Genomic DNA, 24,097 nt, shown 5'->3' with positions numbered 1-24,097 from the left:
GCTATATATTCGTTATATCTAATATTTGGCATTTTTTTTTCCATCTGAACACATGATTCCAGCTTTTTGCTTTTTGATGAGAAGGAAGCAATGTCAAGTTCACAACAATACTTAGTGCACCAATCAGTAATCTGTAGTCAGACCTGCTAAAATGTGAAGTTGCACGTAGTGCGATAATATATTCTAATCACTGCCGATTAGCGCAATCGCGAATATATTGGAGCACTTGACTCTATCTGCATATAAAAGCTATTCTAGTGTTCTGCCGTGCCAACCATTTTATCCAGTCTCAGGAAACTTTAAAAATTTAGCCAAAGTGACCCACGCCTGTATTTTGTGTTACGAAATCGCATTACGCGATTTTTACATTGCCGATTTTTCGCATTCAATAATCTTGAATTCTCGAAATTTGCGAATATATGACTAATATTCTACAAAATATTAGTGAAATATCGTGAATTCGAATATAACCCCTGCCGCTCATCACTAGTCATCACTGGATATAGACTCGAATAGATATTAACAAAGCAGCAACCAATCAGACGATACTTGATATTTTTCTAAGATAATGGAGGATAATATGTAATATGCTGAGGGGCACTGTACTTAAAGGGAGCCTGTCACCATAAAAATACAGTGTAAGGCAGGCAGCATGTTATAGAGCAGGAGGAGCTGGGCAGATTGGTATATATATAGTATTATGAGAAAAGATTCAGTAGAACTTGTTCAGCCTGCTTGTATGAGTCATGTAGTGAGCCATCAATCACCGAGTGGCTCCTCCCACATGACTCCTGAGCATAAAAAGAGCCAAATTTTAAATATATAAATTGCAAGTTATACTGAATTTTTTCTCATAACATGATATATCAATCTGCTCAGCTCCTCCTCCTCTATAACATGCCGCCTGCAGGATGCCCTGCATGTTCATGGTGACAGGTTCCCTTTAATGGAGTAGAATGCAACAAACTTGTAAAGCTTTAGCAAGGGTATAGAATTTCTCATGCTGGGAGCCTACGCAGATGAAATTAATTTACTTTTATTAATTCCTTCGTTTCTAATGTTCTGAGTAGAGATGTTCTTTTATGGCTTTACAAAAGCAATTTTTTTCATGCTGACAAAAACACAATCCCTTTTGCCACTTTAAGCAACGGCACACAAAGAATCCATCAGCGTGTGTGAGTGGGTGGCTTTTATAGAAAATGGGAAATTACCGAGCTAGATAGCAAAAGGATTTGCTCATGTAAAAACTGGCTCACCTGCCATAGGACTGAATGTATGCCTGAAATATATTTACAGGCATATATACTACAGCTCCATGCTCCCCGGTCTTCTAGAACCTAAGTTGTCACCACGGGTTGCTCTAGGGCAGGGATGGCCAACCTGCGGCCCTCCAGCTGTTGTAAAACTACAATTCCCATGTCCTGCTGTAGGCTGATAGCTGTAGGCAGTCTGGGCATGCTGGGAGTTGTAGTTTTGCAATAGCTGGATAGCCACAGGTTGGCCATCCCTGCTCTAGGAAATACTCATAATGGGCTCATGCTATGCTTTTAATAGGCTTAATGGTGTATGATCATAGCCTTGGCGGTATGTAGATACATTTTTTTGGCTTAGGGATAGGGATGAGCGAAGTTATGAAAACTTCTATCCGGCTGCTTCACCGAATTTCACAAACAAATTCAATTTGTTGTGAATTACTTCGAAATGAAGTGCAATTCTTTGTAAGTAGTGGGTGCAATGACCCCCCTCACCCCCCGTCATTGAACCCCTCAGAGGCCACGTTCATCGTTGATCGCGGCACCTGATGTAAGAATGGAGGCCTATCAGGGGTTAAAAAAAATATATGATACTCACATCATTAGTTTGAGCTCAAAGAGGCTGCCAATTTTGATTGAAGATCCCATGCGAAAAGTCGCGCTGTGCATGATGATGTCATCACGCTGGCTGGCGCGGTGATGTCATACATCACCACGTGTGAGATTTCATTCGGGATCTTCAATCAAGATGGCTGCGGCGGCCTCTTCACGCTCAAATGGATGAGGTGAGTATGTTTTTTGGGTTTTTTTTGCACCATTTCAAGGAAATCTGATTTGTTACCATGAAGCACAAGGAAATTTGGCTTTGTGAATTTTGGATCAAAGTCCACTTCAGATACTTCGATTCGCTCAACACTACTTAGGGACATTAAGACACTGTCCTATAAAATGTAAAATTACAAAATGATTTGTTTTTTTGTCAAGAAAGGACTCACCCCTCTGAGCTGCCAGCTTGATATAAATCCATCAGGGCAATTGAAGCATTGGATAGGGAGATCTCTGGATCTATTATTATTATTATTATTGTTTACATATGAGAAGATGTATACATACATAACACAGACAACTGCACTAAGCATAAACAAGACAGGTTACAAACTGGTACAGAAGGAGAGAGGGCCCACAAACTACATGGTATGGGAGAAGGACACAGTAGGTGCGGGTGAAGCTGGTCATGGCGGTATAGAGGCAGCAGGGTCACTGGTTGTAGGCTTGTCTGGAAAGTGGGTTTTCAGGTTTCTTTTGAAGGATTCCACTGTAGGTGAGAGTCTGATGAGTCGGGGTAGCGAGTTCCAGAGTATGGGGGATGCACGGGAGAAATCTTGGAGGCGGTTGTAAGAAGAGGTGAAAAGAGGAAAGGAGGTCTTGTGAGGATCTGAGATTATGTGTGGGGATGTATCGGGAAAGTAGCTCAGAGATGTAGGGGGGGGACAGGTTGTGGATGGACTTGTATGTATTTGTTAGTATTTTGAACTGAATTGGCTGGGCAATGGGGAGCCAGTGAAGGGATTGGCAGAGGGGAGAGGCAGAGGAGTAACAGAGTGAGAGGTGGATTAGTCGGGCAGCAGAGTTGAGGAAAGATTGGAGGGGTACGAGAGTGCTAGATGGAAGGCCACAGAGGAGAGTGTTGCAGTAGTCTAGGCGGGAGATGATGAGGTCAAGTAAAAGCATTTTTGCAGACTCAAAGTTGAGGAAAGCACGGATGCGGGAGATGTTTTTGAGTTGGAGGCGGCAGGTGGTGGAAAGGGCTTGAAAGCCATGGGACTCTATGAGCTGTCCCAGGCCGAAAATGTAGATAGAGAAGAGCAGGGGTCCTAGGACAGAGCCTAGCGGGACACCAACAGAGAGGGAATGAGATCAGGAGGTGGTGTGAGAGTGGGAGACGCTAAATGTCCAGTCTGTAAGGTATGATGTGATCCAGGAGAGGGTTCAGGACTGGTTTTAGCTTTGTTAGAAAGAGATTGTCATGTACTATACGATGTCTGATTTTTATTTTCTACATTAATCATGGGAGAACGCCTTTAAGTACATTTTTCAATTAGAACACATTAGGGCAGATATACTAAGACTGTTACATATGCCAGTCTTAGTCCATTGGCACAAAAGGGCCCAAATTTATTTAAAAGGCACAAGCCTCTTAATAAATTTGGGGCCTCTCCTGTCAATTTGTGCACCAGAAATTCAAATCTATGAGCGGCATCCCATGTAAATGATAGACAGTCTGTTGGGCCGCAACCCTCCTGCTAAGCCCTGTCCCTTTTCTCAACACTTTTGAAAAGTGATAAGAGAATTGAAAAGCAGTAAATGTTGGCACACTCATGGCACACAGCAATGGCGTATCATGCATATACCACAGAGCCATATGCAGACTTATATGGCGGTATGAGTCCCTATGGCTCTATGTACATAGAGCAGTTGGCAATGTTTGTGCATCTAACGGAGTATGTCATAAGGAATACAGCAGATATGAGAATGCCTCTGTATGAAACTGGAGGTATACATAGGTACAGTATGAATCCACAGGCCACAATGAGGTTTACATTATGGCTTCCATACTAAAACACCTCATACAAACACATAATAAAAGACTTCCCTATTCATTTACCCTTATTCCAGTGCACAGTCTGCTTGACCTTCAAGACACAATATTTCTAGCTTTTGTATCTAAAGGGAATACCTACTGTATGCTTCAGGCTACCGTCTATTACACTAATTGTACAATACAAATTTGCAGCTTCTATGGATCTATAGTTCTTTGACCAAAAGTCTGAGGCTTTGACACAAAATGTCAATCAGGTTCAGTAGCCTGAATATAAATATATATGTACAGTAGCTATACTAAAGGTATACAGAGTAAGTACAACTTACTTTCTGGTGCTTCTATTGCCAGGTAGGATCCTGTAACAAATCGGTGTACAAGGGCTGATTTACCACTTTTAATGTTACCCACAACACCCTATAGGGGAGAAAAAAAGTATGGTATTAAAGACAAAGCTTATGACAGAATGAATGTTGGTATGATTGTTTAAGACTGACCATCTAAAGTGAGCCTGGTAAAATCAACCATATTTTAATGAATATTATAGAAGATGGAGGTACTTCCTGAAGACTCTTTAGTACTTCATTGAGGCTTTTTACCCAGCGTACAAAGTTTCATATATGGTCATTTTTTGACCCATATAGAAAGTGGTTGGTTTAAGGATCTTCTTTAAATGAAGTTCTAGGAGATATTGCTCTTCCAAATCAGGTGTTAAGCCTGCCATACACTTAAGACAGTTGTCATTTCCAATCTCCTATGCATGCATGCTCTACTCATGCATCTGTACAAAGAGGAAAGGAAGCCTCTGCCAGACACCTCTAACCGCTAATTATCTGCCTGAGAACTAAACTATTGAGCCTTTAGAAATCCAACATGTCCAATTATCTCCTCCAACATCTGCCATTAGTAGAAAGTCGAGAGGCCCCCATATACATTAGATGGTTAGCTGGTCCTGCCAAAATCAGTGGGTTTGGCCTACATACCCTTAAGGTGTAAGCTTTCACCATAAGTGTACTATCTCTACAATTGAATGTAATTTAATCATCTGATTCTTCCTCACATTATCTCATAGCCACCATGTTCTAATAATCCATAATCATCACATAGAAATACAATACTTAAGAAGCAACTGGTTATGATCTCATCATCAGTGTTTTTGCACAAGTGTATAATTACCCTTTCACAATCCTATAACCAGGTATTTGGGGTTTTAAATCGGGCATTAGCTCCATGTGGCCCTAGACGTCTCCTTGACTTAATCTTAGTTCTACAATGTTTCATTATGAAATTCTGTAAATTGTTTTTTTTTTACATATACAGTAGATGAAAATCATATTAACATTAATTGTATAACAAACCTTGGATGAAAAGGTCTTTTTGGGAAAAAAGTATTCAGGACCGTCACTGTGTGCAGACAGAATTAGGCATATCACAATTAATGGTTGTTATTGTCTTTTGGTTTCAAGTCTTTATGTCTGACTCTGAATATTATTTTGGTAGATTATGTCAATTAGTAACATTGCTTGTGATCAGGCAGCAGAACATAATTTTAGAAGGATCTGTGTAAGGATAACTACAAATAATTGCAGTCCTGTGACCTGGCCAAGATCTGAAGAATGTGTATATTTTATATAGTATGCAGGAACTATGAACCTAATTATTTTGTCTGGGCTAAAGATACATTTTCAATATAATATTCACAATAACTGATGCTGTAAGGCTGGAGAACAACCATACCTTCAGGCCTATAAGAGGTATGAACGCAACACCACATTTGGCCTAAGGCACATAGTTAAACAGTAAGCAGAATGTTGTATCTCTGTACTATGGCGCTATTGAGAACAGCCATGTGGCATTCTGCACAGCACCGAACTATGGAGTAATTATCATCCAGAGCAGGGATGTGCTACTTTTTCTGATCTGAGGGCCATGTATCATTTAAGGCATACATTATATGTTATAAATGTCTAATAGGTGCCAGTTCTACCTCCAGGACTCCTACCTATGTGGAAATTAGGGTCCTGTTCTCCCGAGTTTGCATTCCAGTGTGTCGCTCTCCATTGTAGTTGTTGAAGAGCACCTAGGTGTTTGAACACTCTAATAAGCTACAATGAAGGAAGTCGCATGGCCACCTCTTCATTTCATCAAGTGCCACACGGTTCAGAAAACCCCATTTTACTAATATATGTGGCTCTTAGAGATGGCAACACAGTGCACTGTGTAAGGAGTCACTGGACACAGACAAGCCTGTTCTAAAAGAAGTGCAAAAGTTCCAAAAAATGGTACCCAGTAAAGCACAGTTTTGTTTTCTCTCAGATTTGGCGGAAACCCAACAAAAAACCTCTGAATTCAAATGGAGAAATACAGAGGTATAGTATGCCTCCATACACTTGTATGGGCATTTGATTAGGACTCTGTACAACTCACAGGTTGTATGAAGTTATAATATGACCATGTGCATGATTCCTTAATGTACAATGCATTCGGAAAGTCTTCAGACCATTTCACTTTTTTCACATTTGGTTATGTTTCGGCCTTGTGCTAAAATAAAATAAAAAAATTCACATTTCCCCCATCAATCTGCACTCAATACCCATAATGACAAAGATAAATGTTTGCCAATGTATTAAAAAGGAAAAACTAAAATTTCACATATACATAAGTATTCAGACCCATTGCTATAACACTTAAAATGTCAGCTCTCGGGGCTCACTTTTTTCTTAATCATCTTTGAGATGTTTCTACACCTTGGTTGGAGTCTACCTATGGGAAATTCAGTTGATTGGACTTGATTTGGAAAGATACACCCCTGTCTATATAAGGTCTTACAGCTGGCAATATATATCAGAGCAAACATCAAGCCATGGGGAGGAAAGAACTACCTTTAGAGCTCATAGACAGGATTGTTTGGAGGTACAGGTCTGGAGAAGGGGAAAAACTATTTCTGCTGCACTGAAAGTTCCCAAGGGCACTGTGGCCTTCAGAATTCTTAAATGTAAAAAGCTTAGAACAACTAGTACTCTTGCTAGAGCTAGCTGCCCTGCAAAAAAAAATTAATCAAGGGAAAAGGACCTTGTTAAGAGAGGTGACCAAGAACAGATTGAAAACTCTGGCTAAGCTCCAAAGATCCTGTGTGCAAATGGGAGAAACTTTCAGAAAGTCAACCATCACTGCAGAACTCCACCAATCTGGAGTTGGAGGCGGGTACTATGCAATTTAGCATGGCAACCACCTCCAAAACAGCCTCAAGCAGCGCTATAGACCACCCATGTGTGTTGGTGATGTCACTGGGCTCACTTCTGGGCTTAGTATAGTGATGCGAAGCCCAGTAAGTCACCGGCACAAAACAAACACAGCGATGACATGTCGGCTGTGTAGGTGTATACAGATTCCACTGTACTGTGGAATGGGGCGGCAGCGAGCTCTGTGTACGGATCGCTGCTCCTGCCTGTACCCCCTGATCTTAGCTAAATTCTGGCATGACACTTACCGATGCACTATGGCAGGATTTAGCTGAGCTCCTGTTTGAGCTCGCCCCACTCACTTGAAAGCTCTTCTCTTACAATGTGCTGCTGGTCTGAGCCTTTAAGTGCATGGAGTGGGCTCAGCTAAATCCTGGCATAGCGCATCATTAAGTGCTGTGCCAGGATTTAGCTAAGATCAAGAGGCACAGGTAGGAGCAGCGATTCATAAACAGCACTCGCTGCTGCCCCATTCCACTCTGCAGTGGAATCCGTACACACATACACCGCTGGCATGTCAGCAGTGTAAAAATGTAGTGGTTGGGAGAAGACAAGTTCAGATGGCTATTTCTCTATTAAAAAGCAAAATACATTAATAAAAATATATTACAAAAATACAGTTCCAACATTTTTAAATAAAGTTTTAAAAAAAGTTTAGTTACTCCTTAATGAAATCCCAATCCATGCTTTGGACCTCAGACTGGGCCCACTGTCCCTTCCAACAAGACAATGGCCCTAAGCCCACAGCCAATACAACACAGGAGTGGCTTAGGGACTGTGAATGTTCTTGAGTGGCCCAGCAGGAGCCCTGACTTCAACCCAATAAAACATCTCTGGAGAAACCTAAAAATGGCTGTCCACCAACAGTCCCCATCCAACCTGATGAAGCTTGAGAGGTTCTGCAGAGAAGAATGGTAGAAAATCCCCACATCTGGTTGTGCAAACCTTGTTGCGTCATACCCAAGAAAACTGGAAGCTATAATTGATGCCAAAGGGTCTGAATACTTATGTCAATGCAAGATTTAATTTTTATTTTTTTCAATAAATTAACAAATATTTAGAATATTCTGTTTTCACTTTATCACTATGGGGTGCAGAATGCTGAGTATTTTTTATTTTATTTTAGCACAAGGCCGCAACTTTACAAAAATTGAATAAAGTGAAAAGCTCTGAAGACTTTCTGATTGCATTGCATATGAGAGCTTCGCAAACTTTCTTCTGTAACCACACCATCTAGAACATGGTATATATTGGATACTCTGTTTAAAGGGGTTCTCCTCACGATAGGTCATCAATATCAGATCGTGGGGGTCCGACACTCGGCACCCCCGCTGATCAGCTGTTTGAAGAGGAGGCATTAATTTTAATGAGCCGGATCGCTCCTATACAAGTGTATGGGAATGATCCGTCCCATTGAAATGAAAGGGACAGTTAGGTGTAATTACACCTGCTCACCGCTGCAGAGGCGACGGCGAGAAGGTAAACAGTGAAGAGGAGGCAGCGCTGGCACGGCGAAAGCTTCCTCTTCAAACAGCTGATCAGCGGGGGTACCGGGCGTCGAACCCCCGCCGATCTGATATTGATGACCTATCCTGAGGATAGGTCATCAATATTAAAAGCCTGGATAACCCCTTCAATCTCGCTCAGACTTTCATCAAATAGTGAGAAAATTCAGAACATGGTGCTTTAAGTGGAATGAACACATAAATGACTCACCACTCGTATTTCAGGTGTAGTGCGACTAAGAGTCCATTCTTGACTGTTCATAACACATTCTGCAAATAAAAAAAAAATTGTTAACATTTTGTGATTTCATATTGTAGTATACACACAGTAACGGCTTATGGTACCTTCATATCATGACATCTACTATGACTTAAGTATAATCTCTAGAAAGTTAGATATACAGATATGCAGATGTGGTGGTATGTCAATCTGATAAGCATCAAATGGCGATCAGTAGTGATCCGGCAGCTAGGACGCTCAACTGTTTTCATGAAACCACAGGAACTTAGCCCCCAAACTCTGTGTAGAACTGGCCATGTGTGAGTGGTTTCTCTACACTGAAATACCCTATTCCAATAAGCTGCCACCTCTCCTCAAAAAATGGATTGGGCCTCTATTGCTGGAGCCTATGCTCTGATTGACATGTTGTAGTTATTGGGACATATGATACTTTATACAAATACTAATGCAAAATACTGACCAATATATACAACTGTCTTCCCCCCAAAGTAACAATTGAGGTTTGGAGATTACATTGGTAGTGTTTGTGCCACCATTAAATGTTATTTTAATATACTGCAATTCAACCTTAAAATTAGTTACTTTTGTAAGTTAATTTCAGTTACAAAAATGTTCCAATTGTGAAATATTCTCTTTAAATCATTAAAATTGTACCCCCAGGTGTTTACCCTGTATAGTAAAGTGCACTTCCACTGACTAAGGTGGTCACACATGCTCAGTTCCATCCTTCAACTGCCACCAGCCGTAGCTACTGTTAGAAGCTGTGGCAGTTACAAGGAGAGAGCTGTAGCATAAAGTAAAAGCCCCCTTATAAAGGACACGCGCCCTGAGCTGCCAGCACGAAGGAAATCTAGCAATAAACGGAGCGATCCCTGGATCCATTCAATCTTGCGTGGTTTACAACATGAGCAGGTTTATTTGCGTCTCAGAAGTTATTTCAAGTGTTATAAGGTTCAGGTATGGGGGGCGTGGCTTGGCAATGGAGGAGTAAGACGCACTTCGTTTCAGCTCTTGCCCTCCACTCTTCTAGGAGACCATAATCAAATGCACAGAGATCGAGGCCATCCCCAAATAGGTCATCAAAAAGAAGAAACCACCTCAGGCTACCCTTAGCCAGCCGGAATCCACTCCCTCCTCCCAGGGCATAGAGAAGTTTTTCTCCGCAGGAGAACAGCGTTCCTCACATGCGACACCAAAATGGCCGACACGGGCGATGTTAGAGGATGACGAGCCCTCTCCACAGTCCAGAGAGGACATTCCGAACGACGTAGCAGGAGCAGTCGCGATGGAACACGAGTGAGGTACCGGGAAGGGAGACACAGGCTGAGACATACTCACCACCTCCGTGTCCTCCCAGTGTAGAAGGGTGGGAAAACGCCATCTCCGCCGGAGAGTGGAGTGAATGGGAACAGGAGTTTCCTCCACTGGGCCTATCAGATGTACCGCTGGTACCTTCTGTCACACCACTCGCTGCTCCAGCTACCCCTGATATGGGCTTCTCTGTGGCGATAACACGCAGCCTCTCTACCCAACCTGAGGCAACCTCTACCTCTGAAATAAGAGACCTCCGCAAACAAATTTCATCAATGCCCACTAAGTCTGATATGGAATCTTATATTGCCAGGCTGGAAAGGGTCTATAGGGCAGAAATGAATACCATCAAGCATGAACTGCTTTCGATAGGGGAGAGGGTCACAGAAGTGGAGCAATCTGTGGCAACTGTTAGTGCCAAGCAGGACTCTCAGGAGGCCATCTTGGAATCTCACTCCTTTCAATTGCAATACTTAGCAGATGTGATAGATGATGCGGAAAATAGAGGTAGGCGAAACAACATCAGAATAAGGGGCCTCCCTGAAACGGTGACACCTAAAGATCTAGACGGCACACTTCAATGCATTTTTAACAATATATTGGGATCCCCTCTTGATGCCCCTCTGGAGCTGGACAGAGCTCACCGTGCCCTAGGTCCCAGGCCTACCGACTCCGAGAGGGTCAGAGATGTTATCTGCCGTGTACATCATTACAAGCAGAAGGCAGACATCATGCAAAAGGCAAGAGAGGCAGGCCAAGTGCAATACAATGGTACCCCGATACAGATTTTGTCAGACCTCTCACGCCGCACTTTGCTGAAAAGAAAGGCCCTGCGCCCTCTACTTTCTGTTTTGCAACAGCACAATATAGATTACACCTGGGGATTCCCATTTCGCCTACAGGTCCGACTTAATGGACGAATGATATCTCTCTCCCATCCTAGAGACGTATCGTCTTTTTCTCCCGCAGTGGGTATTCTATCAGTAAAGATCACCGATTGGCCTTCCCTACCTACCGGACAATGCCAGGATGGACTTACCACCTAGACCACAAAGGGAACCTAAAACTCCACGTCGTAACCCTCATCACAACATTAGAAGTCAAGGTCCGAGGGACTCTCAGGCTGGAGCAGACATTGCTTAATGATGCAAAGCCCTGGGCTCATTGAGGTCTACATAGGGTAGTATCTCCACTAAACCCTCCATACTTGGAATTGGGGCTGATGCGTTGCCCTCTAATCTGCATCCATTATACCATGAGATGTATACCATGAGATGTGTTTAATGATATTATCCATGTTTTATTGGGTAGCAATTGTTTCAGTTCCTATGTACATAGATTCCGCACTGACCCATCTTCTATGGATGGGCTTTAGGGCCCGGTCCGGGGATGGTGGGGCACCGTGGAATCAGTATTGCTCCTCACAATGATATGCCTTATGGGGAGGTTCCCCTTATCTCTCATGTTTACAGTTTTGGTCTTAGCAGTTCTTATATGTTTCTTCAGCGGGTTGCCCTGGCGGGGCTGGAGAAGATTTGTGCGAGCTCTGAGTCTATACATAGTAAATTTACAATAGTACCTTTCGCATGGTTCTCCTCCCCCGACATGGGGATATCCGGGTGGTGATATGTTAAGGATAGTCGGCCCTTTGAAGCTTGATAGGGTCACATTTTTGAAGGGTTCTAGTAACGGTTCAGCATGTTCTTCTTGTCTTCATTTTGATTTCTGTGACGCTCAATTTAGAACAGAATCAGTCTTCTTGAGGTCTCCTGTGGAGTTGGGGGTGGAAGCGGCTTCTCTGTCGAAAACTTGCTTCCCACAGGGACTCATACAATTATTAGTTGTGTGAATTTTTTTTTCTCTCTCCCCAGCTGGAGCACCGTCTCACAAAAGTGACTTGGTACTCCTATTACCTATTGTCTCTTCAATAGGCTATATCTCTAATTCTTCTTACTTTTACTTACTTCCCCCCCTCCCCCTCCTCCTTTTTATTTTATTTTATTTTCTCCTTTTATATACCTCCCACTTGCATTCCTACTCTCCTTTCCTATCCACCTCCCTTAAGGATGAGCACTTTTAAAGTTTCGTCCTTGAATGTCCGGGGATTTAGTACCCCACAAAAACGATCTCAGGTCCCTTTATCACATGCACAAACAAAAGGTTAATATTTTGCTTTTACAGGAGACTCACTTTAGGGTGGGACATGTGCCGACGCTTAGGAATAGATATTTCTCTCACTGGTATCATAACCCAAGCCCAGATTCACGATCCAGAGGGGTCTCTGTGGCACTACATAGATCCCTTCAGGGTACTATTGTAGATGTTAGAATGGATGGAGAGGGGCGTTATATCTTTAGAAAACTGAAGATCAACTCAACCCTATTCACGATAGTAAACTGGTATCTACCTAACGTAAAACAGCTTTCTACCTGCAGATGTTTTTTGAGCCAACTAGAAGATTTGATGAATGGTCAGGTGATTATCGGTGGAGATTTTAACTTCACTCTGAACTCAGCATTGGACTCCTCGGCGGGCCGGAACACTGCCCCCTGTCGACAATTACGATCCTTACCCGCTTTCACTCCCTCCAACTCATTGATGTCTGGAGGATCCTACACCCACAAGGTAGGGATTACACCTTCTTTTCACCCCCTCACCAATCATACAGCCGTATTGATCTCTTCCTTGTTAGTCACCATATATTGGCTTGGGACCCCAAGGCCTTCATCGGGGACATTTTATTCTCTGATCATGCACCCATATACTTTTCAATTGAGTTGCCCAATACGACGGCTAAACCATGGCACTGGAGATTAAATAATAATCTTCTGAAGGATGTGGCTTGCATGGCAGACGTACGAAATGTCACCAATGAATTTTTACAAATACACTCCTCCGACCATACCCCCCTCCCAATCCAATGGGAGGCATTGAAATGCGTTCTTAGAGGTATATTCATAAAACACGGTTCCAGATTGAATAGAGAAAAAGCTTTGACACTCACTAAGTTACTGACCCAAGCTCATGACCTAGAAACATTGCATAAACGGACACTTTCCACCATTACGCATGTTGAATTGCTCAAGGTCAGGAACTCCATTAAAACTCTAATAGATCAGCAATTCAGGAAATATCGCGAATGTGAGAAAAGGCTCTTTTATGAATTCTCAAATAAATGTGGTAGGCCCTTAGCACGCTTATTACACCCCAGGGGTCCACAAACTTTTATCCCATACATTAAAAATTAGAGTGGCATTAATACACACAATCCAACAGACATTTTAGAAGTATTCAGAGGATATTACTCTAGTTTATATAATCTCAAAGGCCAATTCTCAGACATGTCATCAACCTCATTGGGGAAGCGGATTGAAAAATACATTTCTGAAACAGCTTTGCCCACAATATCTGTAGCGGACAGAGAGCGACTGGATTCTGACATCACTGAGGGATATGTCAAGAATATTATTAAGAATTCTCCCGCAGGGAAATGCCCAGGTCCAGACGGCTTTACAACTGCTTTTTATAAACAATTCAATGACCTCTTGGCCCCCTTCCTTGCGAAGCTTTTTAATAGTATTGGTCCAGAATCTCTATTCACTAAACAATCACTAGAAGCTCATATCAGCGTACTACCCAAGCCGGGGAAAGATCATTCCTTTTCTTCTAATTTCCGGGCAATATCACTGATCAATATAGACATCAAATTGTACTCTAAAATACTTGCAGATAGATTAGCTCCAATAATCCCAGATATTATACATACAGACCAAGTTGGGTTTGTCCGCTGGAGAGAAGCGAGAGATAACACGATTAAAACCCTAATCCTCACAGATATAGCAAGAAATAACACTCCCCCTCTTTGCCTGCTCTCAATTGATGCGGAGAAGGCTTTTGATAGGGTTCATTGGTCCTTCCTTGACTCTACGCTACAGCAAATTGGGATTGGCCCCAAGTTTTTAAATGGTATTCGTGCTTTATACTCAGACCCCACAGCCAAAGTGAGAATTAATGGGCTTCTGTCTCCACCCATACCAATTCGGAATGGGACTAGACAGGGTTGCCCCCTTTCCCCACTTCTATATGTCTTGGTAATGGAACACTTGGCCATAGCCCTCTGTAAAAATCCATCCATTCACGGCCTTACAATTAAAAGTAAACAGTATAAGACGGCATTATACGCTGATGAACTTCTACTGTATATCACTCAGCCGCATATTTCCATTCCCTCAATCTTAAAAGAATTCGAACAGTTCGGCCATTTAAGTAACTTCAAATTCAACTACACAAAATCTGAAATTCTTAACGTAACTGTCCCCCAAAATGATTTTGCCAGTCTTTTGTCATCATTTAAATTCAAACATCAACCTTCTGCCCTTAAATACTTAGGCGTTTACATACCAGCTGATAGTAAACATATATTTAAGCTAAACTATCTTCCCTTGTTAGATAGGACATTGAAAGACCTTGCAGCTTTTAATAAAAAGGAGTTATCGTGGTTTGGGCGAATCAATGCCCTGAAAATGGACACCCTGCCCAGATTTCTGTATATCTTCCAAGCAATCCCCCTTTCACCACCATCCACCTTTTTTCGGAAAGTGAAAACGGCATTCTCCCGTTTCATATGGGGACAGGGTAGATCGCGGATAGGTTATTCCACATTGGTCAGATCTAAGTCACAAGGGGGTGTAGGTTTACCGGACCTAAAGTTATATCATACGGCAGCAGCCCTTACCAGAGTACTAGATTGGCAACACAACGAACACACGAAACAATGGGTGGGTTTGGAGCAAACTTTGTGCTCTCTTCCTGTCAAACACATTCCGTGGTTTTCACCTGAGGACCATCCACGGCTATCTAGTCATCACGCTTTACTACAACAAACACTTAAAATATGGGATTCATTAACTCAGAAGGGAGTGGGTATTAGAAGACTCAGCCCGCTCACCCCCATTCTCCATAATCCATCATTTCCTGCAGGCATGGAAAGGGATTCATTTCTAGGCATGAAGGCCGCAGACGACCCTTGCTTTCACCACCTTATGTTAGGTAACACATTTCCGTCTCTCTCCTCAATCTCCACTAAATTTCCCGATACACAGATCTCTTGGTTAGAATATGAACAAATTAAATCCTTCGTCTTGTCCAGGGGAGCGCAGTGTTCTTTCGGAGCCACACTAACCGAGTTTAAAAAGCTGTCAGATTCTTCTAACAGGTTCTCACAAGGACAGTCCTAATTTTATCATTGGTTGGGAATCAGAACTAGGCAATATCATTGAAAAAGCTGATCTTCAAAAAGCATTTCTATGCTTTCATAAGCTTTCTATGGCTTGTGCTGCCCAAGAATAAAACTATAAGATCCTATCCCGTTGGTACAAATACCCAGTGAGACTACATAGAATCCTCCCTTCAGTATCAGAGCTTTGCTTGTGCTGCTGTAGGGAAAGAGGTACAATGCTTCACGTTTGGTGGGGGTGCGACTTAATTAAACCCTTTTGGGACTCTGTATTTAGAGCTTTTAACAAAATCTCACGAAAAACAGTTGATAACTCCCCTCAAATAGCGCTCCTCTCCATCCTTCCGGGTTCTATTTCATCTCAAAAAGGGTGCCTGCTGAGATTCTTTATCACGGCCGCTAGAACAGTGATTCCTAGATACTGGCGTTCGACACATGTGCCCACCATGAGGGAATGGTTCCAGGAAATGCAACAGATAGCTAGGATGGAGGAGATCTCAGCCAAAGCCTCTGACCTGTCTACTAAATACTACAAGATATGGGCCTGCTGGACAGAAGCATTAGAGTCTCCTGACTTCCTCTCTCTTTTGGCTCTATAATATGTTCCAAGTTGAGCTGAAGCTACCTTACTGTAATTTGCTCCACGTAATAGAGATCCACCTGTTCACCCCCCCCCCCCCCTCTACCCTGCCTCCGCCCCCCCCCCCCTCCTTTTTTTTTTCTCTTCCCTTCTTCCTTCCTACTTTTTTGCTTCATTCTCTATTCTTTCTTTTATTCTTCAATCCATGCAAATGATTTGAAGACAAACTGGTTCACCGGATTACATTGTGATTTGTTAAAACATGTTATTCTATATTATCCAATTTGGTACGTTGTACTGTAATTTCATGGATTTGGAAGTATCTACAGATTGATGCAGAGCGCTTAATTCAAAGGTGTTCCTCTGCTTTATTGTACACTTTGACCTTTTGAAAAGATTAATAAAATATGATTAAACATAAGGTTCAGGTATGGACGGGCATAGTACTTGTTTTTCTACTATGTGACTGTTTACGTCCAATTGCTGCTTACCCATGTTTACCCATAAATGTCTTATTCTGCCAGACTGTATTTTAAGGGGTTTATTATGAATTGTAATTTATGAAGCACCCAAACATCCAGACATACTGGTGGATCCCATTGTTATTGATTGTGTTTTAAGAGATACTAAATAAAAATGATATTTTTAAAGGAATATTATGGCTTTAGTTTTTTTCTTTTGGAGCTGAGGTTCCTTTGAGATGTGTTGGCGATATACAATTCTAGCCCTGATAACTAGGACAGAATTTTAATATGTGACAGTAATTGTCCTAAAAATACCTACAAACAACAAGGAATCAGCTTTTCAGCAACTTCAAAGGCATGACTACTCAGGAATTTTTAGAATATCTTATCAAATCCCCAACCTTGCAAGGTTTTCCATGAGAATACTCCATACGTACGACCTCAGGCCCTCTTATCATCCTACATGTTTCAAACAATCATAGTTATGTAATAACAGAGCTATCAATAGGCTGTTTGGTTTTAACAAAAACCTATGGTTTCTACAGAATTTTTAATACTGCCAGAAGACTTTTTTTTGCCTTCCTTGTATTCCTTCATGCTTTTTTATATCACATGGCTTACTAAAAAGCCAAGAAATAAAAGGATTTTTATTTTTCATTGTAGCGATAGTCACAAAGGTCAGATTACAGTATAGCAACCCCATAAAGAGAAAAAATGCTGGTGATAAGAGATCTGTCTGCAAGAAATACCCAAGAGCGAGTTAAGGCCTTTATTAAATCACCCAGGATATGCAATGCTATAGAAAAGTAACAGTAAATACAAGAGCTCAGTATTGCTTATTAAGGTACAAGCACCTACACAGTTCTTGTACATAAAAAAGCCACAACAAATCTGCATGAAAACCAGAATAAATATTTTCAGCTCTTGGAAGGAAGCCATACATATTTCATATCTTACATTTATTCACAAGAATGTCTTGGTCCCTTCTACAGAGAGATGCAGGTATCACGAGACAATGTTGGTTTTCTTTTAGAAAAATCCCATTTGTTGATGTGTAGTTCTACTTTTCGAATGATATCCTTCATATTGGTTGTGCAGCTATCTGAGCCAGCACCTACAGTATTCCCAAATTATATGGCTGCACTATGTCAGTCTGTACTATAAGCTTAATAACTTCAATATAATGTCCCATGAATGGCATCATTGCCTGTATGAGAAGCAGAAGGATTCTTCAGGGGTCTAAGCTGTAACACTGTAATGGAGCCCATGAGATCTAGCAATGGACAACCTCCTCTGCCTCTGCCAGTAAAGTAGAACAGTTGAATTGGAGGTCTATCACTTGTTTTGGGTTATTTCACATATAGCCTTGTTGATATGATCTGTGTGTGCAATGATCAGAACATTGAGTTTAGAATGAAAATGAAGAAGGCATGTATAGAACATATACAGCTGTAGGGTTGGTCCACATAATTATTTCTGCTGGTGGGGAAAAAGGTACTGACATTGTAGGAAGACCCAGGACATTTGGATTCATGTCCCATGTATCCTAACATTTCAATATACATTGGTGGAATATTTTTAATGACTTTTCCAAGAGCACTGGCAAAACTTCATAGAAACTACCAATCTGGAGCATAAATGGAAAATGGGATGGTTCGAAGATATATCTATGACTGCTATTAGAAGTGTTGTAGGAAACTGCTGTAAAAGTTATTATACATTTACTGTGTCTTGTCACAGTTTTTAGTCATACCCAAAGCTTGATTAGAGTAGACCTTATGGCCTTGATTTATCATGCCTTCACTCGAGCATTCTGGCTTCAAAAAGCCACAAAATGGGTGGAAAAGTAGGTGTGGTTAGCTATGTTAATGAGTTTTACTCCACATTTATCACTGACACTTCTTAAAAAAGTCTAGAAAAAAAGTCACAATCTCACTCCAGTAGGAGGGTGGAGTAGGAAAACTGAAGTGGTTTTTCTAGACAAAAATGTTTAAGGATAAGACAAATTTATCACAACATGCGACAATTAATAAATGTGACATAATTTACCCAACACAGATTCAAGCAAAACTAACTTTAAATATTCCCCTCATGATAAATTCTCCCTTGTGTACAGAACACAGATTTGGCCATTATTTCAGTAGAGTATGTAACAATCAAAAAAGCTCTGGTTCTGCCTGCTCCGCTCAGCTAAAGGCTGAGGTTCTCCTAGCTTAGCGGAGCATGCAGAAGCAGGAGCCCGCTCCGCTCAGCTAATCCTGGCATAGCACATGAGTACAGAGTACCCATATGCTATGCCAGGAGTTAGTAATCCTCCGGGGAGCACGGGCAGGAGCAGCAATATGCGCTCCTGCCCGTACTCACTGTGCTGCTGCGGCCCCATTCATAAATTCACACTCCGTACTCTGTACATCGCTGAGCTGTCAGTGGTGTACGGAGAACTGAGTTTAAAGTGCACCAGGGAATGGTAAAAGACATAAAAGACTAAGAAAAAAATTGATTACTAAAGTATATTAGAAATAGTTTTATTAGGGCATTAGGGACAACATATTAAAAGTTCATATATAGGTTTAGTTACATTTTAAGATGTGCCTTAAAAATTATATATATATATACTGTATGTATGAAACATATTTGTAAATGTTATTTAAAGGGAGGCCATCAATATGTTGTATCTTGGGGTCTGATGTCTGGAGTCCCCACCGATTAGGAGCTTGTACATGCAGTGTGCCTAGCAGCTCAGCATAATTGACTGGAGTTCAACAATCCCTTCAGTCTGCTGATCGCTGAGGGCCCATGGGTTGAACCATTAATGATCAAACTTTGATGGCTCAGCATAAACATGTGAAATGTAACAGGTTCAATTCTACTTTTACTCTATGGCAAACATCAGTGAACAGTTGGGAGATCCTCATACCTGTACACATTCAATTGGTGGCTGATCCTACCAAAATTGGAGGATTCTGCCAATTTTAGTTCCTTGTGTATCAGTAAGGTTACTTTCACACTACCGTTCAGAGAGGATCCGTCTGGTGTCTGCACAGACGGATCCGCTCATATAATGCAGACTTGGGATCCGTTCAGAATGGATCCGTCTGCATTATATTGTAGAAAAAATTCTAAGTGTGAAAGTAGCCTGAACGGATCCGTCCAGACTTTACATTGAAAGTCAATGGGGGACGGATCCGTTTGAAAATTGAGCCATATAGTGTCATCTTCAAACGGATCCGTCCCTATTGACTTACATTGTAAGTCTGGACAGATCCGTTTGCCTCCGCACGGCCAATCGGACACCCGAACGCTGCAAGCTGCGTTCAGGTGTCCGCCTGCTGAGCGGAGCGGAGGCTGAACGCTGCCAGACTGATGCATTCTGAGCGGATCCGCATCCACTCAGAATGCATTGGGGCCGTACAGATGCGTTCGGGGCCGCTTGTGAGCCCCTTCAAACGGAACTCACAAGCGGAGCCCCGAACGCTAGTGTGAAAGTAGCCTAAGGTTTACTGAAGCTAAAACTATACACATACGGGGAACAGGAAATTCTAGAGACAGTGTAAGGAAACTGATGAATATAAAACAGTAGTTTACCTAGGAAAATCAATTAAATAAACAGGCATTGAATAAATATAACGAAAAAAATAACGCACCGAGAAACAAATGTCATATGGCTACAAATCTGAGCATGCAGTTATGTCTCATGAAGATATGTAAATTATTACAGGTGTGGTCTGAGTCTTGTCACAAAAGGGCATAAAAGTTCTTCCCCTGCTGACCTGTAAAATGGCTCTCAGAGGCTACTTTTGGGTAGTGTACCTCTTGGTGAGAGATCATTGACTGCTAGACATGCCTCTATTACACACTTTAAGACATTTTGCCCAGTTAACAGAATTTGAGAGAAAGCACAACAGTGGACTGAAAGAAGCAGGATGGTCGTTTTGACAAACTGCCGCCATCTAGGCTGTTCTGACCTGGCTGTTAGGAGGTGTTGGCAGCACTGGTTACACGAGGGAAAGCACACACAGCAAACAGCCACCAATAGAGAGGATTGTTTGATCCATCAACAAGCACGAGCAGCTCCTACAATTTTGTTGCCTACCATCCAGACACAGATGGCACCTTCATTACACACCCCTGTCTGCCCAGACCATTTCCAGGTCTCTAGCAGAACTAAATCATGCCTATTAGTGCCATTAACAGCCAGCCACCTTCTCCTTCTTTTGCAGAAGAGTTGTGAACAAGAAACCTGGACTGCTACGGACTGAAACCATATCATCTTTAGCAATTAATCCAGGTTCCGCTTGGGATCTGATGATGGTCGGGCTAGAGTATGGAGGCCACATGATAAGCGATTCCATCCTTTCTTTGCTATAGAGTGACACACAGCCCCAACTGCTGGTGTGATGATCTGGGGAGCCATCGCATACGGCAGTCACCCCTAATAGGGATACGAGGGACACTAACAGCTCAGTGATATGTGCAAAACAACCTGCGGCCACATGTATTGCTTCCAACTGGCATTTTTCAGCAGGGTAATGCTCGCCCACACAAAGCAAAGGTTTCCCAGGAATGTCTCCACCAGATTGCAACACTTCCTTGGCCTGCCAGTTTGCATTCATGGCACCAGCTGGGACACTAGCTTTGACAACCTACGAGTGTGCAGGGTCTACAGGCCCAGATGGAACATCTGTGGGCAAATATTCTGCAGGATACCGTACAGAACCTCTATGCCTCCATGTCCTGCCGTATCTCATCTTGTATCCAGACTAGAGTAGTGTCGCAGCGGACGTGCACTCAGTATAAAAGATGACACACCAACCAGGCTCTGGACAAGAGACAGGGGAAGGGTCACCTCCTAGTTTATCCCTGACCTCTTTCCCTGCACTGCTCAGCCCACAGACAGACCTTGAAGGTAGGTGTGCTGTGTCCTCCAGCCTGGACTGAGAAAACCCTGAACTCCCTGAGATGGTGAAGTGGGGAGATAGGAGCAGCCTGCTCGCACAGAACCTGGATGGGATAGATGACACAAACAACCAAACTAGAAATGACACTTATCTTCTGAGAGCAGGAACTGACAGCCAACCTTCCCTCCAAACCTCCCAGACCAAAATGATCAGTATAATCCGCTCAGAGCACTTAGCTGGAGATCATTTAAACGAATGACTCCACCCAGTGCACCTGATGAGAGCCGGATCCAGCACGGCACCAAAACAAATACTAAACTCGTGCTGCAATCCTGGCCGACCTCCGCACATCGTCAGAGTGGGGCATGACAAGTAGGCCCAACAAGGAACTAGAGCAGTGCTGGCCAACCTGTGGCTCTCCAGCTGTTGTAAAACTACAACTCCCACCATGCTTTGCTGTAGGCTGATAACTGTAGGCAGTCTGGGCATGCTGGGAGTTGTAGTTTTGCAACAGCTGGAGAGCCTCAGGTTGACCATCCCTGAACTAGAGCCTCCTTTCAATTGTACAGTTTTCCCCCAAAAAACTTATCCTTTTGCTCTAATATTATAATAACTTACATCTATCATCATTACATTCACACATAGAAAGTCTCATTCAATTCCAACAACTCTCTGGTGCACTCTAGAAATGATGGGGTCAGTTATCTAACTGGTGTAAAGTAGAACTGGCTTAGTTGCCCATAGCAACCAATCAGGTTCCTCCTTTCATTTTTCAAAGGGGCGGTTCAAAATGAAAGGTGGAATCTGATTGGTTGCTATGGACAACTAAGCCAGTTCTACTTTATACCAGTTTGATAAATGACCCCCACCTTAAGAGGGATAGCAGACAATATAGTCAGATAAAATATGTGTCTATTGACCCTGAAGGAAAAGAATAATGGCTTTATCCCTTGAAAGATGGGAAGGAACTGGTCCATAAACATGAGTCTGCTTGACACATGCACGGATGGCTGTGTGGGCAGCCCTGTGCTCGCAGCCAAGAAAAGCTCCAAGATCTGGAACCTGAAAACAGCGTTGGTATGGGAAGATTTAATATACTTCCTTTCAAAGCCCACAGAAGACAATATTGAGGCCAGTAGCAATTACCTTAACTGTTTCTGGCATAAACTTTATTAACGCCCTTGTCCGTACATAATGGTTTACTTCAAGTGCCTTGTGACTGCATTTATCCTGCCGCAATACACTGATATCATTTCGGACAGGTTACCAGGAAAAACCTGCCCGGATACTGCCTCTCATCATCTCTGACTGGGAACAAAGGACTGGATGCGGCTGTTAACCCATAGTGAGCGTTTTACGGCACACTGTACCGACTCGAGCCCGCTGCCTGTACTGACGGGCAGGAGATAGATATCCTAGGCCTTATGAGAAATGAATTCCAATGGTGCCAAAAGGCATGTGCCTGACAGAGAGACAGGATTGTACTTCGTAACAGAGGCCAGTTTCATTAATAAAAAGATGGGAATGGATGTCATATATTGTAACAGCTCGTTTTAGTATATTACTCCAAATGCATACAATAAAACATAAAGCTCTTCATTGAAAGTACCCTACCATTTTGTGTATGCAGCGCCTACACAATCGGATCCTCTGCAGTCATCCCTCCAGACCAGGCATCCTCAAACTGCGGCCCTCCAGCTGTTGCAAAACTACAACACCCAGCATGCCCGAACAGCCTACAGCAGGGCATTGTGGGAGTTGTCGTTTTACAACAGCTGGAGGGCCGCAGGTTGAGGATGCCTGCTCCAGATGGTAAAAAAGGGCACGTATTTGAGGAAGTACCTGGAAGTACATATCACTGAAGGATTAAAATGTCTGGAGCCTGTAATGATGGAGGACCTGTATGAACAAAATGATGGTATTTTCTAAAGCTCCACCTATCTTCTATGTAACTATAAAATAAATGATGTAAAAAGGTTTCATATAAAACATGTATGCAATTATTGCAGTCACCCCCCTCTGTTAGTGATATCTGCTATGTTAAAATGTTTAATTGGCTGGTGTCAAGCCTGGATATTATCAAGGGTGGACTGGGAAGTTAATGTGGTCCTGGGAAAATAAAAACGAAAAAGAGGCCCCATGTTGTAGGTAGGTTCAAATTGACAGAAGGTGGGGCAACACAAGTAGGCAGGGACAACAGAGGTAGACAAGACCAGCAATATGGTAGTGCAGCACAAAATACCACAGTAAAGCATAAGATATTGCCCTATCACCATACTGAGGATGGTGATACAGTTTAGTTCAGGAACCTACGGATGCTGGCCAGGTGCATAAGTACTTGCTGCTTCTAGCATTAATACCTGTAATACCTGGCCTGCAGCCTTGAGCAGGGCTCGGGCCGCCCCTGAGCGTCAGCCTACCGGGAGATTTCCCTGTAGGGTCTATGGCCAGGCCGCCCCCGGCATCATTCACAGGCGTCCTTCCACTGTTGGTCATCATAGCAAACAGCGATCAGGAAGGCCCTGCCTTCTTGATTGTCAGGGCTAAGTTCCTGCATAATTATCTTGTCTAATTCTGCCTATGAAGATGGAGACAGAGGGTCTGGCTGAGGAAACAGACAGAGCAAGAGTGCACAGAGTGGCTTGAGCTCATCTTCGGTGCACTTAACTGCTCATCTGCATATGGAGTAAAAGGTACTTTTCTAAAATAAAGCAGTGGATCACTAATAGAAAGGTATCAGTACATTGATCTGAGCTACCCCTACAAGA

At 42.6% G+C, this 24,097-nt stretch overlaps 1 protein-coding gene across 1 annotated transcript in view; it reads right to left on the bottom strand.

Annotated features, from left to right (window-relative positions):
- The window catches only part of AGAP2 (ArfGAP with GTPase domain, ankyrin repeat and PH domain 2), a 366,570-nt gene that overhangs the window by 124,527 nt on the left and 217,946 nt on the right, over positions 1-24,097 (bottom strand). The window contains exons 2-3 of the mRNA XM_040425945.1: positions 8,811-8,869; positions 4,182-4,269 (exon numbers count right to left, since the gene is read on the bottom strand). Coding sequence (XP_040281879.1) covers positions 4,182-4,269; positions 8,811-8,869 — 147 coding nt within the window. The remainder of the gene's footprint in view (positions 1-4,181; positions 4,270-8,810; positions 8,870-24,097) is intronic.

Source organism: Bufo bufo, chromosome 3, assembly GCF_905171765.1.
Source record: "Bufo bufo chromosome 3, aBufBuf1.1, whole genome shotgun sequence".
NCBI lineage: Eukaryota > Metazoa > Chordata > Amphibia > Anura > Bufonidae > Bufo > Bufo bufo.
The sequence above is the reverse complement of the archived record's forward strand: the minus strand, read 5'-3'. Positions and strand labels throughout refer to the sequence as shown.